The sequence below is a fragment of the Gossypium raimondii genome, chromosome 5 (genome assembly GCF_025698545.1).
Source record: "Gossypium raimondii isolate GPD5lz chromosome 5, ASM2569854v1, whole genome shotgun sequence".
NCBI lineage: Eukaryota > Viridiplantae > Streptophyta > Magnoliopsida > Malvales > Malvaceae > Gossypium > Gossypium raimondii.
Window position 1 is genome coordinate 19,717,065 of NC_068569.1, and position 16,380 is coordinate 19,733,444.

Consider the following 16,380-nt stretch of genomic DNA (forward strand, 5'->3'; position numbering starts at 1 on the left):
TAGAGGATTTAGAAGCGTTAAAGTACATTTTAACTCACAATTTCTAGATTATTATTTTATTATTAAAAACTAAAATATTAATTACTTTTAAAAGGTATGTCAAAACCACTGGGTAGCACAACTCTGAAGTAACAGAACACCAAACCCAAGCGTCTCTAATCACGACAACTTATCACCTCATAATCTGACACGTGTTGCGAGATCTACCTATCCTAACTCCACACCCAACTCCACGCGCTCTTTTTTTTCCTTCCCCAAGGGTCCGAAAGAAAACGAGGGAAAATATAAATAAGAGAAAAGGAAAAGAAACTGAGAGAGAAAGAAAGTGAAAGAAAAGGAAAATAAAAGGAAAATAAAAAGAAAAGGGAGAAGAAAGAGGGAAGACAAAGGAATCGATTGTCGGCGCCCCATGTTTCCGCCGACCAATCTTCATTTCATTATCTCTTCCACCTCCACACACTCCTTCTCTCTCTATTAAAAACAATTTCTTTTCTCTCTCTCTCTCGAAACTTCTTTTAAAACCCTAACCTTTCTTTTTCCCTTTGTTTTTTTTTTCTTTTTTTTTCGGTGCCTTCCTAATATTTTTTTGAACTAATTGGAAGTTATCCGAGTTTTTATTTGATCTAGGGTTATAATTTTCTTTCGTTTTTTTGTCAAATTAATTTTCGTTTTCGTTTTTTTTTTGGGGTTTTATTTGAAGTTTTAATTAGAAAAATTATGAGGAGAGGTAGCGGCGTTGTGGAGTCGTCTGTTATTGTTGAGAGGGTTGACGATGTTGATAAGGAGAAGAAGAAAAAACGACGATCTAATCGTCGATCCAAACATAACTCAGGTGTTTTTCATATTACTGCACTAAATTTTCCTGATAAAAGCCTAATTCTGTATATTCAAACTGAGTTTTTGGTGATGTTACTTGCTATTTATTAGAACTTAGTGGGGTTATTTATTTATTTACTAGGTTATTTCTAGAACTGTAGCGAGTTTTGTTTATGTTTTGCTGTGTGCTGCTTGTAGAATTCTTTTTCTGGGTATTCTTTTAAGTGTGGTGAATTCGTTTTGCAGTATTGATTTTTTTTTTGTGTTATTCCATGGTTAATTTGGTTTTAGTGAGATTTATTGAACTGGGATTTTGATTTTGGGTTCATAATTTCTATAGCTTTTAATTCAGTGAATGAAGCACGTGGAGAAACATCAGATAGCTTGAAAAGCGATGACAAAACAAAAAATTTCGTATCCTCTATGGGTTATTCTTCGTCCAAACAAGGATTGGAGATGACTTCGAATGAACAGACAACATCTAATGTTGGTTTTAGTTCTATGCCTACAATGCATATCAATGAACGAGTTGGCTCTGCTTGTGATGATACTGCTGTTGATGTTGGTGGAAGCATTTATTCCAACTCGTGTCCTGAATCAATTGCCTATCCGGGGTCATCTAAATTGTGCACAGATGGATTTCTTCCATTCCACCAGTTTGAGGGTTCTTTCCGAAAGAAACTGTTTGCTCCTTACTGGCCTATGGAGGCCGTAAATGAGGCATTGGAGGTTTGTTTGAAATTCAATCTTATGATTTGATATCTTTTTGCGCTATTGATTTGTTATTTAAGTTTACTAATAGTTTTTATTAATCGACCATCAATATAGTCATTGTTCTATAAGAACAAAAACACCCTATAAGAAACTGATACATCCTAGAAGTTTGGAAATTTTGAATTTAAATTAATTAGTTTAATATAGTGGCTTTTAGAGTTCAGAAGAGGACACTTCAGGGGCTAGAACTCTAGTTTTGAGGTTGGAGGTTTCAAGTTCAAATCTTATCTATATATTGAACATTTAAACTTGAGTAAAAAATAATTATTAGAGTTAATAATCAATAATGCCCCAGTTTACTACTCTAACTTGTAAATAACATATAATAATTGAGATTAAAAAATTACGAATCCCTTGCATATTGCTCATCTAATTAAAACTAGTGATGATTGTGTACTTAATTCTCTGTAGTTTGTATTTATGGTTTATGTGGCTGGTTCACTGGTTTTATTTGTGTGTTGGTTTCTTGCTATTTTGCCTTATGTTTAATTCTTCTGCAGAAAGGGGAAGCTTTCAAAGCGTTGTTTCGTGTGAATGCGCACAACCGACTGGAGGTTTGTGGATGCTAAACTTACATTTGTTTTTTTTATGTTCCTTGCTTGATAAATCTTGTATGCTGACATGGAAGACCACGTTATACTGCTAGGCATATTGCAAAATAGATGGGGTACCTACAGATGTTCTTGTCAATGGAATGTATTCGCAGAATAGAGCTGTGAGTATGAAACTATCTCTGGTTTATATTCGCTATGTTATTGTCAATGCTAATGTATCTTATTTAGTCTAGCCTGCTAGTTTATATGGGATGGGTCTAATAATTGCAAATATATTTTTTCTGTCTCATAGGTTGAGGGAGATATTGTGGTTATTAAGGTTGATCCTTTGGGATTGTGGACAAAGATGAAAGGGTCAAATGGGTCCTCAAACAATTCTACAGTGGTAGAAGATTGTAATTTAGTTCAAGAGGTCAATGGACTTGCTGATAATAGCGAGAAGGGTAAAGGAAAGGTAGATGCCAATTGCGAGCATAGTGATGGTAGAAGTGGAGTACTACCTGATAAAGGGTTTTATGATGCAACACAAGTGACTAGAACAGCAGCATACAACTATGTAAATGGGCATCACCAATATGGTTCGGAGTCTTTGCATGTGGGTCTTTTACCTGGGCAGAATCAAGGAATGAATTCAGTGGATCAGTTGGCTTCCATGACAATTCGATACCCTCTGAAACGACCTACTGCAAAGGTTGTTGCAATTGTTGAAAAATCTCTTCGAAGGAATGCTATTGTCGGCTTTCTTAATGTTAAGCCGTGGTTCTCCTATCTAGAACTTAATAGAAAAGATGCAAAGAAAAATTCTGTGATCCTTGATCACGAGTATGTTACATTGACCCCAACTGATCCAAGATTTCCCAAAATGGTTGTTTTTGTGAGAGACTTACCAGTCTCTATAAAAAAGAGGTTGGAAGATGGTGATATAACAATTGAGACGGAGCTGCTAGCTGCCCAAATTGAAGATTGGAGTGCAGAAAGTTCTTTCCCATGTGCTCGTGTCTCTCATTCTTTTGGACGGGGCAGTGACTTGGAACCTCAAATCAATGCAATTCTATATGAAAATGCAATTCATTGTGCTGATTTTTCTCCTCAAGTACTTTCTTGTCTTCCAAGTACTCCTTGGGAAATCCCATCCAAGGAAATTCAAACTAGAAGAGACCTTAGAGACGTGTGTGTGTTCACTATTGACCCTCCCACCGCTTCTGATCTTGATGATGCTTTATCTGTTGAAAAGTTATCGAAGGATACTTTTAGAGTAGGTGTACACATCGCAGATGTGTCGTACTTTGTCTTACCAAACACAGCCTTAGATGTAGAAGCTCGGTATCGATCAACCAGTGTCTACTTGTTGCAAAGGAAGATACAGATGTTGCCATCTTTGCTTTCAGAAGAGCTTGGCTCGCTCAACCCTGGAGTAGATAGGCTTTCCTTTTCTATGTTTTGGGAATTAAACAGCATGGGGGATGTTTTGGATCGTTGGATTGGTCGTACAGTGATAAGATCTTGTTGCAAGCTTTCATATAGACATGCTCAAGACTTCATTCAAGGTATAGCTGATGTGGAGAACTTTAGTACCTTAGAGGGGTACCCTGAGTTGCATGGTCAATTTGAATGGTCTGATGTTATTAGATCTGTTAAATATCTTCATGAAATTTCAAAAACTTTGAAGGAGAAAAGATTTAATGGTGGTGCTCTACAGCTTGAAAGTGCTAAAATTGTTTATTTATTTGATGAAGATGGGGTTCCATACGATAGCAATCTAATTGAGCGGATGGATTCAAATTTTCTTGTCGAAGAGTTCATGCTTTTGGCAAATACGACAGCTGCAGAAATAATATCTAGAGCTTTTCCGGATAGTGCATTATTGCGAAGGCATCCTGAACCTAACATGAGAAAACTTAAAGAGTTTGAAGCTTTTTGTCGTAAACATGGTCTAGCATTGGATACTTCCTCTTCTGGTCAGTTTCACCAATCCTTGGAAAAATTAAGGGAAAAACTCAAGGGTGATTCTGTTTTTTTTGATATTCTCATCTCATATGCTTCAAAACCGATGCAATTGGCTAGTTACTTTTGCAGTGGTAACTTAAAAGATAACTTGAATGATTGGGGTCATTATGGGTTGGCTGTTCCTCTCTACACGCATTGTACTTCGCCTCTACGTCGTTATCCAGACATTGTTGTACATCGGACGTTGGCTGCTGTAATTGAAGCTGAGGAGCTATGTATGAAGCATAGAAGGGTGCTTAAATGTACAGATGGGAAGGTGTCCAAACATTGTTTCACTGGTATTTATTTTGATAAGGAAGCTGCAGATTCTCCACAAGGGCAAGAAGCATTGTCAAATGCTGCATTGAAGCATGGAATCCCTTCCCCTGATCTGCTTGGCGATGTTGCTGCGTATTGTAATGAGAGAAAGCTGGCCAGCAGGCATGCAGAGGATGCTTGTGAGAAACTCTATATGTGGGTTTTGCTAAAGAGAAGGGAGGTATGTTTTTCCCCCTTAAAATGCTAAATAGTTTCATTGATCTGTAGGATAAGCGGCTACTGCATTAGATAAATATGTTGGTTCATTCGGCAAGCTGCTCTAGCTATGAGGCTTTCTATTCATGTTCAAATTTAACGCTATTTGTTTGCTGGTTACCCTATGCCTTTTTACCGTCTTCTTAAGAAAAAGATCCTGGTATTTCGGAGAAATTTTGGAAACAAGTAGTTATTGATGTCTAAAACATCCTAGAGAGTGTTCATTGCAATACTTTGTTTCAATTTCGTAGATGTTTTAAAAATTTCTAATAGGAGGTTACTTGGTATAGAATTAAATTGTGGAAGTTCAGTAATTGTTTTTAATTTTGTTTGGGTCGTATGGATTTTTTTACTGATGCTTTCCTTCACCCTTTTGATTGTTCTCCCTCAGATTTTGTTGTCTGATGCTAGAGTGTTGGGATTGGGTCCAAGATTTATGTCTGTTTACATTCAGAAGCTGGCTGTAAGTGTTCCGTTTCTTATTTTTTAATTCTGTCATACTGTTCATGGTTTTGGTGCTAATGTTTATGTGGTTTCAGATTGAGCGGCGAATATACTATGATGAAGTTGAAGGGTTAACTGTAGAATGGCTTGAATCTACCTCAACGCTGGTGCTCAGTTTAGCTGGGCACAAACGCTTGTTCAAGAGAGGTGGCCCAGGGAATTACATGGCTCTAGGAAATGCTGCATGGGTTGTAAATCCTTATGATCTAAGTGCGGAAACAGGTATTGATGACTGTGATGCAACGCGCATGGCAAATGGTGAGGTGGCATTATCAGATTCAGAGCCAAACTCGAAGCCTTGGGTTGATCCTGGAGCCTTCCCTCTAACGGTGCGGATGCTTTCAACAATTCCTGTGGCACTGTATGCAATTGGTGGTGATGATGGACCCCTCGAGATTGGGGTACGATTATACATGAGTTCATATTTGAAGTAACTCGTGTTTTGAAGAAAGGGCAATGGAGTATGGAACGACCTGGGGGGGGGGTGAACAAAGGGAACAGAGCCTTGTATGGAATGAACAGGTTCTGTTGTAGATAAGAAAGTAGTGTATAGTTAATGTGGTGGGACTAGGGAGGTGTAGATAGATATAACGGTGGGTTGGGGTTATGGTGGATTGTTTTGGGGTTTATTATAAGTAGCTGGTGTTTTTTTTTAACAAAAAGCTGCTCTTGGAAATTGGCCCTTGTTTTTATCGGCAAGTTCCATCTAATATTCCTCTAGTAACTACAATGAAAACTATTCGACACTGAGCTTTAGCATAGCTTAGCTTAGGAGTCGATTCTATGCTGTATTGCTGGACTGCAGCCCGAAAGTTTTTTGGAGTTTGGGTGGCTGATTTCAGTTGTTTTCAGATTCTTTGTTTTTATCAGACATTTTTATTGTCGGAACTTTGTTCTTTAATATTTCCTTGAATTAACGCCTTCTTTCTCTTTGTCGGCCTTGGGAATTGTTTCTGCAAGGTGTATCCTAGGCTTTATCATTCGCTCTAAGTCGTTTGTTTTTAGACCCGAATCTGGTTCTTGGTTTACGGTTGTTTGTGATTGTGATGTTTAGGCTGTGTAGGGCTTTTCTTAATGGCTTTGTTCATTTGTGATCGTGTCTGAACTATTTTCTAATAAACAAAACAAAGTTTGTTTATTGATATCTTAGTTTGATGGTAATTAAATTATGACACTTACGATGAGACCTAATTAAAATTGTAAAATTGAGATGTTGGCAGTCAAATATTTAAATATTAATATAAATGCATAATATTTGGATCTGCAAATGTTACTGAGAGTTCCATATGATAATCTAATGAAGTTTAGCTCAATATTTTTAACAAAATACGTTCTGGATCTGAAAGGCCAATGCCCTAACTGAATCTTCGCCAAATAAAGCCAATGTTAAGCATAGAGTGACAACCTGAGAAGCAATGACATCGTCGTACGGTCCGTTGATCAATCTCTCGGAAGCTTCTAATCATATGGGTCATTTCGTCCAGCTTCTCGTTTTCGTCCATCGTTCTACTCCCGTTCAGGTTTCTTTAATCTCTCTCAGTTCCACTGTACGGGTTTTTCTTTTCTGCAATGAAGTTTTATCTTAATCACCGAATTCACTTTTAATTTTTTGTGTGTGGGGAAGTATAAATTGTCCAAAGGCGGAGAAATAATCAGGACAGACATTCAGGTGGGCGATGACACTCGACCCTTTTTCTCCGTATCTTTATGGAAGAAAGAATTGCGGTCTATTTTTGCTGCTGGCGACATCGTTCTATTACGAAGTACTTTTGATTGGTTTAACTTCTTAGTCTTTTAGATTATTTTTATATTATTCCGTTTATATTGCGATTATCATATTTGTGCGTTGATTTTAGATGTCAAGATTACAACATTTCGAGATGTTTTCGAGGCCAGAACTGTTGACTGGTCATCTTTACTCCGTCTAGTCCACCCTTGCCAGTCCCTTGTTTCAAAGAGTATGTCTGAAATTTTAATTTTTTTTTTGTAATGTTTACTGTTCTTCATCATTATATGATACCATTCCCAAGATACTTCAAAAAAGAATAGAGCATAATAGTTTCAGACACATGCCTAGATGATAGTTGCCTCCAAATCCAAAGAAAACAAGTTTATTGTTTCAGTGCAAATGTTGTTTTATGTATATATATACATATATTTATGTGTATTTGTTTAATTATTTATCAATACAAGCTCTTTAACTAAATTGAGCCTTGTGTTCATACTTTGTTGTAGGTGCAATTGAATTAGTAGCAGAATGTAGAATGGGGATTGTGGTTAAAGAAAAGCTTTCCCAGGTTATAGAATGGGTGCAGAGGACTGGGTATATTGCTATTGACAACATCGAACCAAATGACTGTCAAGTATGCTTTCCTCTCGCATGTATTTGATGTATCATTTAGTCAAGTTTTATGTATCTCTAATACTTGCTGTTTGAGGAATTTGAAAATAACCCTCTATGACCTTTTCATTATGATATCCAATTTTGGTTACATACTTCGCACTATGGTGTAGTTTGAGATTATGATAAATTGCTCATACTTGAAAAAAAGTGAATGCCCGTCCTATTTTATGCATACCATCATTGAATTTGTTGCTGTATGATAAATTTCTTGCTCATTTTAATATTCGGCTGATCACCTGTAGGAAATTAGATAATCATGTCTTTCCCCTTTGCTTATATATCTTTTTGGTCTGTACTCTATAGGTTCTTGGATGTTGCTGTTATTTAATCCATGTTTCACTGTCTTCTAAATGTTTTGAGTAATATATATGCTTAATTTTGCTTCAGAAAAGGCGACTCTCCAGAAACTGGAAAGTGCCAGAACCGAATAAATTTAGAGAATGTCCCTCACTTTCAGAGGTATTGTGCCTGAATAGTCACTGTAAGGCGATATTTAGTGCTTCTGTTGGTGAAATTTTTCTGCCGATTACTTGGAGGCCCATCGGAGAGTCTGAGAATGAAAATATGTTTATCAGCAGGAGACTATATAGATCAGCAGACAATAATTTAGCGGAAGATCTTATCTGCACTGGTTGCCGGCTCTGTGGTTCCCCTTTGCATCAAGAGCAAGGGTATGGTAAATATCTTCAAATTTTCTTACATGACTTTTAGTGTTATGAATGGATAGGATATTCAATGTCTCTGTATTCTGAAGCAGGTCTATAGTTGGGACAAATTCAGTTCCACTCTATTGTGAGAAAAGCTCGGATCGCCTTCATGCAGTCAGCTTGATATATAGGCCTTTTATGGTATTGGTTTTTTCTTGAATTTTCTTTGGTAATCTTATATCATTGAAATAGTGGAAGCATCTCATTCTTTCTGATGAAATGGTTAAAGATTGTTTCTGTCGAACAAAAATTATTTTATTCTATGCATAATGCATTCCCTGAGCCATCTTCTAAAATTTGAAAATATAGCTTCATCTGCAAATAAAAAAAGGTAATTGTTTGGAATGATGCATGTGACTTGGATAATTTCAGTTTTTGCTATCAGAAGTTGCAAACAGAGTTTGTGGTTTCATTTGTTTTTTCAAGAATCTGAAGTCTGCTGAACATACTCTGTTCATATCCTATGCTTTACACTGCTAGAATTAGAAGATGATGTTTCATGGAAGTTCTTACAACTTATTGCTATATCAACAGTAAACATTAGAAACAATGATTACAAGCACTGAATTGAATAACTAAATTAATTCAAATTAACTTGCCCACACGTGTTTTACACAGGTGGGACTTGAACCTGGGCACTCAAAATCCTAGGGCCTCAACTTTGCCATTTCAGCCAAGGATTGCTTGTATAGTGAAAGTTAAAACTGAACTCTAACTCTATATTTGCATTTCATATATAGTGTGTGTGCAGTCTCTTGGATCTCTTGATGTATTTGCTTTCACTAATCAATGATTCTTAACTTCATGGGCTCCGGTTGTTTTTTCCTCTGTGTTCTGCATTAGTTGTTTATTTTCCCTTGTTCTATGAAGATTTTTCTGTGATTTCTTCGGAATTCATTTATTTATGCTTTTCTAAGTATCATTTTTAGAGTAATGAATTATCTGTATCTGTAGTTTTTGGTGTCTGTATCCTCATGATCAAGATTATCTCCGTTCTCTGAAATTCTAATTCTTGTGTTTGACTGCAGTTATATTTATGGGATGAATCTGAACACATGCCGTTACTGGTAAAAAACAATGCTGCAGAGAAGTTGTTCGGAAACATCAAGGCTGAAAGAGTTTACTTATGCTATAAAGAGTACAAGCGTGATATAACTCTCAATCCAGGATGTATTGCAGAGAACGGTTCTCACGGTTGTGGCACAAGAATCCGTAGTTCCCCGAAAGCTGCTGGGGCAAGTGATGCAGAGCATTGCTCATCAGATGCACATGAGAAGCAGGAAGGTATGCGAAATCCACAATGTAACAAGAACATAAATTTATTTCAAATTTGGTTAGTTGTTCTTAAACTGTTGTTGCAGCGAGGAAAAAACAGTCCTTTGAAATTCGAAGTTGCCGTAAATGCCAGCCTTGATACAGAAAACGGGAGGTTTGAAATGATCACTGTTTCAACTCCTTGCTTTAAAACCATTCGGTGTTTGGAATGAAGTGAATACTTGTATACGAGGATTAAAGTACTTGTTTCATACATGATTGCCATGGATGATGAGGAATGCATGGCTACATAATCTAAGGCAGCAAGTAATCTGAGGCATTCATCAAGTGACTTAAATATAGCAGCATAATTGCATCTTAGAGTGTAACAGTTTCAATACCATGCTGGTAGCCCTAAAAAAGGAAATCCAAATATTGACTTAAAATGGTTGGTGGATGGATTGCTTAAAAGGCAGTTTCAATACTATTTCAACAATATTTCAATATTTTCCCTTCATTCAAGTGCGTGCAACTATACATCATCTGCAATGATTCAAAGTAGAGAACCACGGAAAAAGCCAACTGATGATATAGTAATAAGGTGTTTTCACCAAAATTGCAGTTTTAGAAGTAAATAAATCAATAATAATAAAGAAGCACCATATTTTTGAACCCTTTGTCCCTGCAGCCTCATAAGCACCAGGGCTAGAGCCACAGATGTAGATGTTCATGAATCCAATCCCAGTTTCATGGTAATTTTCTATTATAAGCAAATAACAAGAATCATTTAAGATTCTACAACCTCAAATGTTGATCCAAAACATAGCTGTAATACCAATTATTTGCCCGGCCCTACCAATAATAGAATACAATAGCAGGCCCAATAAAATTAAAACCCAATACCCAATTGACCCAGCCCAAGACCCAAACATTAACCAAAAACTCAACTAAATAAAAAAAACCTAAGCAAAACCCTAGCCGCATAGCAGCCACCAGTAAGACCCCGGCCACCGCACGTCTCAAAACTGCCCTCTCCACGCGCGCCATTTGCTCCCCATGACACCTGCAAAAAACGGACTCAAAGAATCCGGAGGAGAAAAACCAGCAAAGAAATAGCATTATCTATTTATTTTCTTTTTCTTTTTCGGCCTATAAAAGGCCACTTTCACTTTGTAACAGGGGGATTATTGAGTGTAAAAAAAGATACGAAAATAGAGGGATCGAAAGAAATACAAAGGCACAGAGGAAATTTTCTTTTTTTTGAAATAAAAATGTTTTCTTTTCTGTTTTACCATTTTGTCGATTATCGTTCTTTCATTTTTTTTCTTCATTTGTACATATATATATTTGATTTTTTTAGTTTCGCTATTTTTATTTATTTATTTTTGCTTAAAATATAAATAAAGGAAGAGAAAACCTACCTTTTTCGCCGGAATCGCCGAGTTGGTGCCCCTCTCTGTCGCGACCGGAGATCGGGGCATCGACGAAAGCCTTCGCGCGAGGCTGAGCGGTGGCGTATGAGGGTTGAGGAAACCCTAAAAGGGTCTGGTTTCTCTTTTGCTTAATTTTTTTTTCTTTAAAACCTAAAAGATGGACAAAGCAGGCGCCATTTGGTTTTTGGGTGGGGTCTGTGCATATCAACCTTAAATGGGAGATTTGCGCTACTAGTCCCTCTCCTTTGCGCCACGTTTTATTAAGTCAGTTATTTCTTTTTAATTTGGCCCAAATGTTTTACCTTGTTTCAAATCGGTCCTCATAGCGGTCAAATGTTTTAGGGAGGCGGATTTATTCCATTTGGGCCCCTCATATAATTAAATGCGTTGCAAATTGGTCCTGTTTATTTTAATTTCATCTTTTGGTTATTTTGTTTTTTCGCAATTTGTTTTTTAATTTTATTTTAAAAGTATTACTATATTATTGATTATCATTTATTACTATTTCTATATTTATACACGCATTTCTTATATAGTATATATATATATATACATATTTCTTTATATAATATATATATAACTTTTATAAACACATGCATTCATACGTTTTTTTCTTTTATAGTTTTTTTTGTTTTTAACTTTCATATACTTCATATTTTATATATACTTATACATTTTTATTTTTTTAAAATATATATATACATAATTTTATCTTTTATTTTTTTATTGATCTTCACATTCACATATACATGAATTTTATAATGTGCATACATATTCTTTGAAAAACTTTTATTATAAGTTTTGTTTTACATGTTCATTCTTTCTTACATATGTATACTTGTATACGTGTATTAAATATTTGGCATTCATGATTCTCGAGAAAGATCGTGTCCTAACTTACTGGATTGCGATTATTTTTCGATGAATTTAGAAAGCCAAGTATTTGTTTTGCAATAAATCCACAAATTTCAAATAAAGCTTATTCTCGGGAATTCAAAATGTTGGGTCCTAACTTACTGGTCATGACATTTTATTATCTCGAAATAAGGATTTCAAAAACAAAAGGCAATATTCGGAATTTTGAAGATTTAAAAATATTGTGCCCTAACTTACTGGGTGTGATGTTTTATTTCTTTGAAATAAGAATTTTTTTTTGATTCGTTTGCGAGTTAACATTTCTCTTTTAAAATATTTTTAAATTTTCGACACCAAGACATTAAATAATCAATTTGGTACCGATTTTGGGCGTTACGAGGGTGCTAATCCTTCCTCGTACGCAACTGACTCCTGGACTCATTTTCTCAAATTTCGTAGACCAAAATCATTTTAAGGTGAGCCGATCACACCTTAATAAAGGATCGGTGGCGACTCCAATTTTTGTTTTTTAAAGTCGACAACTAAAATTTTTGTTTTCAAAAAAACGGTTTCGACAGCTTGGCGACTCCGCTGGGGATGTTAGAGAGTCGAGCCATGACTTGATTATATTTTGTCTTTGTGTCGAAAATTAAAAGTTTTTTAAATCATGATTTCCTTTCCCATTTATTGGTTTTCATCGTGGTTCATTTCCATGGTTGAACCAAGTCGGTTGATCTATATTTGCATTTTGCATTACATGGTCCGTTTTACCCCTTTAAGTGGGAGCGAGAAGCTAGTCCTTCGTGAGGTTTTCACCTCCGTGCAGGGTAGTGGACCGTTTTCGGGATACATCCGTACCTATGTCTTCGTGAGATTTTCATTTCCGTGCAGCCATAGGGAAATGTATCCCCCTGAACTGAACTCGATCCATATGAGCCTATAATGGGTGAGGATCGAGGAATCTGCTGGTTCGGGTACCCTTACTCTAGAAACTAAACCTCATATAGTGAGCTTTAGGAACTTGCCCTAGGTAGAGCTATACCAAACCCTAGTGGATTCCTGAATAAATGTTCTTGCTATTTCATGTTTGTATTGGATTATATCTTTTTGGTGTGATACTGACTTGGGTTTATTTTGTTTTGATTGCATGACATCATGATTGCATTGCATTTGCATCTTAGAAAAGAGATGTTGATTTGAGTTCGATTACTAGATTAGAAAGCTTGTTATGGAATACGGGTTTCTTGATAAGGTGGAAGATAATACTTGGTCTAAAAAACATGGCACGAAAAGCCTAACAAGAGGAGTATCGACTTTCTTTGCATGACACAGGGATCCACATTGTCAAAGTTTATTCAAAAGTCATCAAAGGTCCCAATCTCATAAAGAAGCTAATGAACGTGAATAAGCAAGGATTTACGACCTAGATCAAATAAAACGGAGATCAAATTCGTGAGATGTATCTTAATATCTGAAGGGCCGATGTCTTCACTTGGAGTATGAGGGTAAAGCCGTATATATATGTCCACTTTATGTAAAGAGATTTGTTTTCTAGTAAAGTTTTCTAGTAAAAAATTGAACATGAATCAACGTCTCTTTTCGCATTCATTTCATGCATTTGCATTACATTACATCATATGCATCAAAGATTATTAGAAGATCCTAATTAACTAAAATCATTGCTCAGTTAACCTAGAAACCAACCAACCAACCAAACACCGTTACGGTACTCGAGCAAAGATTAAGTACATGGATCAGAGATTGGAAAAACTCAAACGGTGTCAGAAGGAGATGCAAGACCGACTTCAGCTACAGGTGCAGGAGCGGTTAGACAAGATGAAACAAGAGATGTCTGAGAAGATGCGAGAATCCCAAGAAGATATAGTGGCAAAGTTAACCCAACTGATAACTAAGGGAAGTGATAAAGGAAAGGGCCCCATGGCAAATGCCGATGAGGGAAATGATGATTAACCTCTCTATCCTCCAGGTTTCACCCCTCCACATATGCGAGCTCAAGCTGAATACCCGCGCAAATCTATTGTCACTATCATGCCTCAGCAGTTTTGGGCTGGTATTTCGAACTTCCAAGCTAGGCCGGGTTCTAATCTTGAAAATAATCCTATTAACTCTGTCATTCCTGACTTTGATGAAGTGGTTAAGAAGGAAAAAATGAATGAGAAGTTACCGAAACAGTTAGAGGAAAGGTATAGGTGGCTCGAGGAGAAGTTCAAGGCGATGGAGGTCACTGAGAGTTATCGAGGCATTGACGCAAAAGAGCTGAGTTTAGTGCCAGATTTAGTACTCCCTCATAAGTTTAAGATGCCTGAATTTGAAAAGTACAATGGGACAAGCTGCCCAGAAGCTCACATCACCATGTTCTGCAGGCGAATGGCGGGATATGTTAACAATGACCAATTCTTGAAACATTGTTTCCAAGACAGCCTTGCAGGGGCAGCATCCAAATGGTACAATCAGTTGAGTCGTGCCACGATTGGTTCATGGAGGGACTTGGCACAAGCATTCATGAAACAATATAGTCATGTGACAGACATGGCTCTGATAGAATCACCCTCCGAATATGGAGAAGAAGCCGAAGCGAAAGCTTTAGGCGATATCTTGCGAGAGATGGAGGGAGGTCGCGATCAAGTTCACCACCGCTCTGGAAAAGGAAATGACCATCTTGTTTATTAACACACCAAGGCACCGTTACATTCGCATATGTTAGGGAGTGCTACAAAAAGCTTTCCTGATATAGTTATGAATGGAGAGATGATCGAGAATGCCATAAGGAGCGGGAAAATTGATGCAGAGGAGAGTAACAAGAGGTCAGTCTCAAGGAGAAGAGAAAATGAGGTGAACAGCACGAGTTACTCTAAACCAATTATTGTGAGTCAGCCAAGAAATGTGGCTTCTAATCAACAGGGTTCATCGAGACAGAAAGCTGGTACAAGACAAAACACTGAGAGGCCCTAATTTACGCCAATTCTGGTGTCGCATAGGGAGCTGTATCAAAATTTGTTTGATGCACATGTTGTTTCCCCTTTTCTTGTGAAGCCTCTACAACCTCCGTATCCTAAATGGTATGATGCGAACGCACAATGTGAATACCATGCGGGAATTACGGGACACTCGATTGAGAATTGCACTGCCTTCAAGAAGCAAGTTGAAATACTTATCAACATGGGTATTGTCAAGTTTGGTGACTCGTCTAGCATAGGAAATCCGCTACCCAATCATGATTGAGGATGGATGGACTGCAATGTATGAAGAAGTGATGAGAAATTTGCACATCGATGCCATATATGCAGACACAATTAAAAGGGTCCTTGTTAGATATTCACCTTTGAGGTGTTCTAAATAATTGGATGCAGAAGAAACCTTATAGTATTTAGAGTTTGCTAGAGTAATGTTCAGAACACACTTATTACTTTTAGCCTAGAACCAATAAGAACTTCTTTGTGAAATAGGCTCACGTCTGAACATTATTATTTTAATAAAATACATTATTGCAATCATCTTTGAGCAAATGTTCTTTCATTCTTTACGATTCTTTCATTCTTTTAGATTTTTTTCCCTGCCAAATCATTTGGTACTTACTATGGGTCCCCAGGTATCAATGACGTGAGTGACGCTGCTACAGACTCAGAATTTCCTTATTTGAGCGAAGCATGTGTTTAAAGGGATCTCACAACTTTGAAGATGACATGGATTGTAGCTTATTTCTGGACTTATTAAGGATGGTAGAGCAGGAAGAAAATTTTACCTCACGAAGAGACAATAGAGACTGTGACATTGAGGTAACATTCATGACTGAAAAAGCAAGGCAGGACATTGTTGAGTTACTTCAAGCATCCAAAGATGCCTTCGCATGGTCATACCAGGATGTGCCCGATTTAAGCGCTGTCATTACAATCTGAACAATAGCATGATATCAGAAATTTACAGTATGTTCAAGCTGAATATCATGAATGGTACAATGAAAACTCTACCGGGGCAATGCCACTCTTTCCAGTTTATCATGATTTTTTTTTCATTGAAGGTGAAATTCATTCTCTTCGAGTTTTAGCTGAGCTGAAGTAGGATGAAGATCCAATCCCGATATGACTAGTTGAACCTAGTTGAAGAAAAAGGCTAGAAACTAGTCATCAGGGTCAAATGTAACAAGAAATGAATGATGCGAGCCTATAGCAAAAGGTTTGTCCCAGAGAATTCCACGATGGCGACCTAATGCTGAAGAAGATCCTCACTCTACAAAAATATAACGGATGCCAAATTGGGAGGAACTTTATGATTATAGAGAAGGTTTTTTTTCCAAAGGAGCTTTGATTTTGAGCGAAATGGATGATAAACCTGTAAAGTCCTGTAAACTCAGATTCAGTCAGGAAATTCTCCGTTTAAAGAAGGAGAGGACCAAGGTAAAAACCCGCAAAGGGAAGTTTGAGTCCAAAAAAAAAGTGATGTGAAAAATGAAAAGATGAAAATGAAAAAAGTAAAAATGGAGAGGCTAAGGTGAAAACCCGCAAAGGGCGCCTTAGACTAAAGGGGATTTGAGTTGAAAA

General features: G+C 36.9%; 2 protein-coding genes across 6 annotated transcripts; both read left to right on the plus strand.

Annotated features, from left to right (window-relative positions):
• The first annotated feature begins 308 nt into the window (after nucleotides 1-308).
• Nucleotides 309-6,056, plus strand: LOC105769630 (DIS3-like exonuclease 2). 2 transcript variants are annotated; one of them, XM_012590397.2, is made up of 7 exons: nucleotides 309-832; nucleotides 1,169-1,545; nucleotides 2,091-2,144; nucleotides 2,237-2,305; nucleotides 2,437-4,629; nucleotides 5,056-5,127; nucleotides 5,204-6,056. In XM_012590397.2, the coding sequence occupies exons 1-7, from the start codon at nucleotides 718-720 to the stop codon at nucleotides 5,600-5,602; spliced, it is 3,279 nt and encodes a 1,092-aa protein (XP_012445851.1). In that variant the 5' UTR covers nucleotides 309-717; the 3' UTR covers nucleotides 5,603-6,056. The 2 variants fall into 2 exon arrangements, with proteins under 2 accessions (XP_012445851.1, XP_012445850.1); XM_012590396.2 differs by having other exon boundaries at nucleotides 310-832; nucleotides 1,157-1,545.
• Nucleotides 6,057-6,208: 152 nt separating this feature from the next.
• LOC105769631 (uncharacterized) lies at nucleotides 6,209-9,895 on the plus strand. 4 transcript variants are annotated; one of them, XM_052631235.1, is made up of 8 exons: nucleotides 6,209-6,688; nucleotides 6,793-6,931; nucleotides 7,025-7,126; nucleotides 7,404-7,531; nucleotides 7,960-8,243; nucleotides 8,330-8,420; nucleotides 9,308-9,563; nucleotides 9,641-9,895. In XM_052631235.1, exons 1-8 carry the CDS (start codon nucleotides 6,584-6,586, stop codon nucleotides 9,691-9,693), a joined length of 1,158 nt encoding a protein of 385 aa, XP_052487195.1. In that variant the 5' UTR covers nucleotides 6,209-6,583; the 3' UTR covers nucleotides 9,694-9,895. The 4 variants fall into 4 exon arrangements, with proteins under 4 accessions (XP_052487195.1, XP_012445853.1, XP_012445852.1 ...); XM_012590399.2 differs by having other exon boundaries at nucleotides 6,793-6,944; nucleotides 9,308-9,895; XM_012590398.2 differs by having other exon boundaries at nucleotides 9,308-9,895.
• The last annotated feature ends 6,485 nt before the right edge of the window (nucleotides 9,896-16,380 follow it).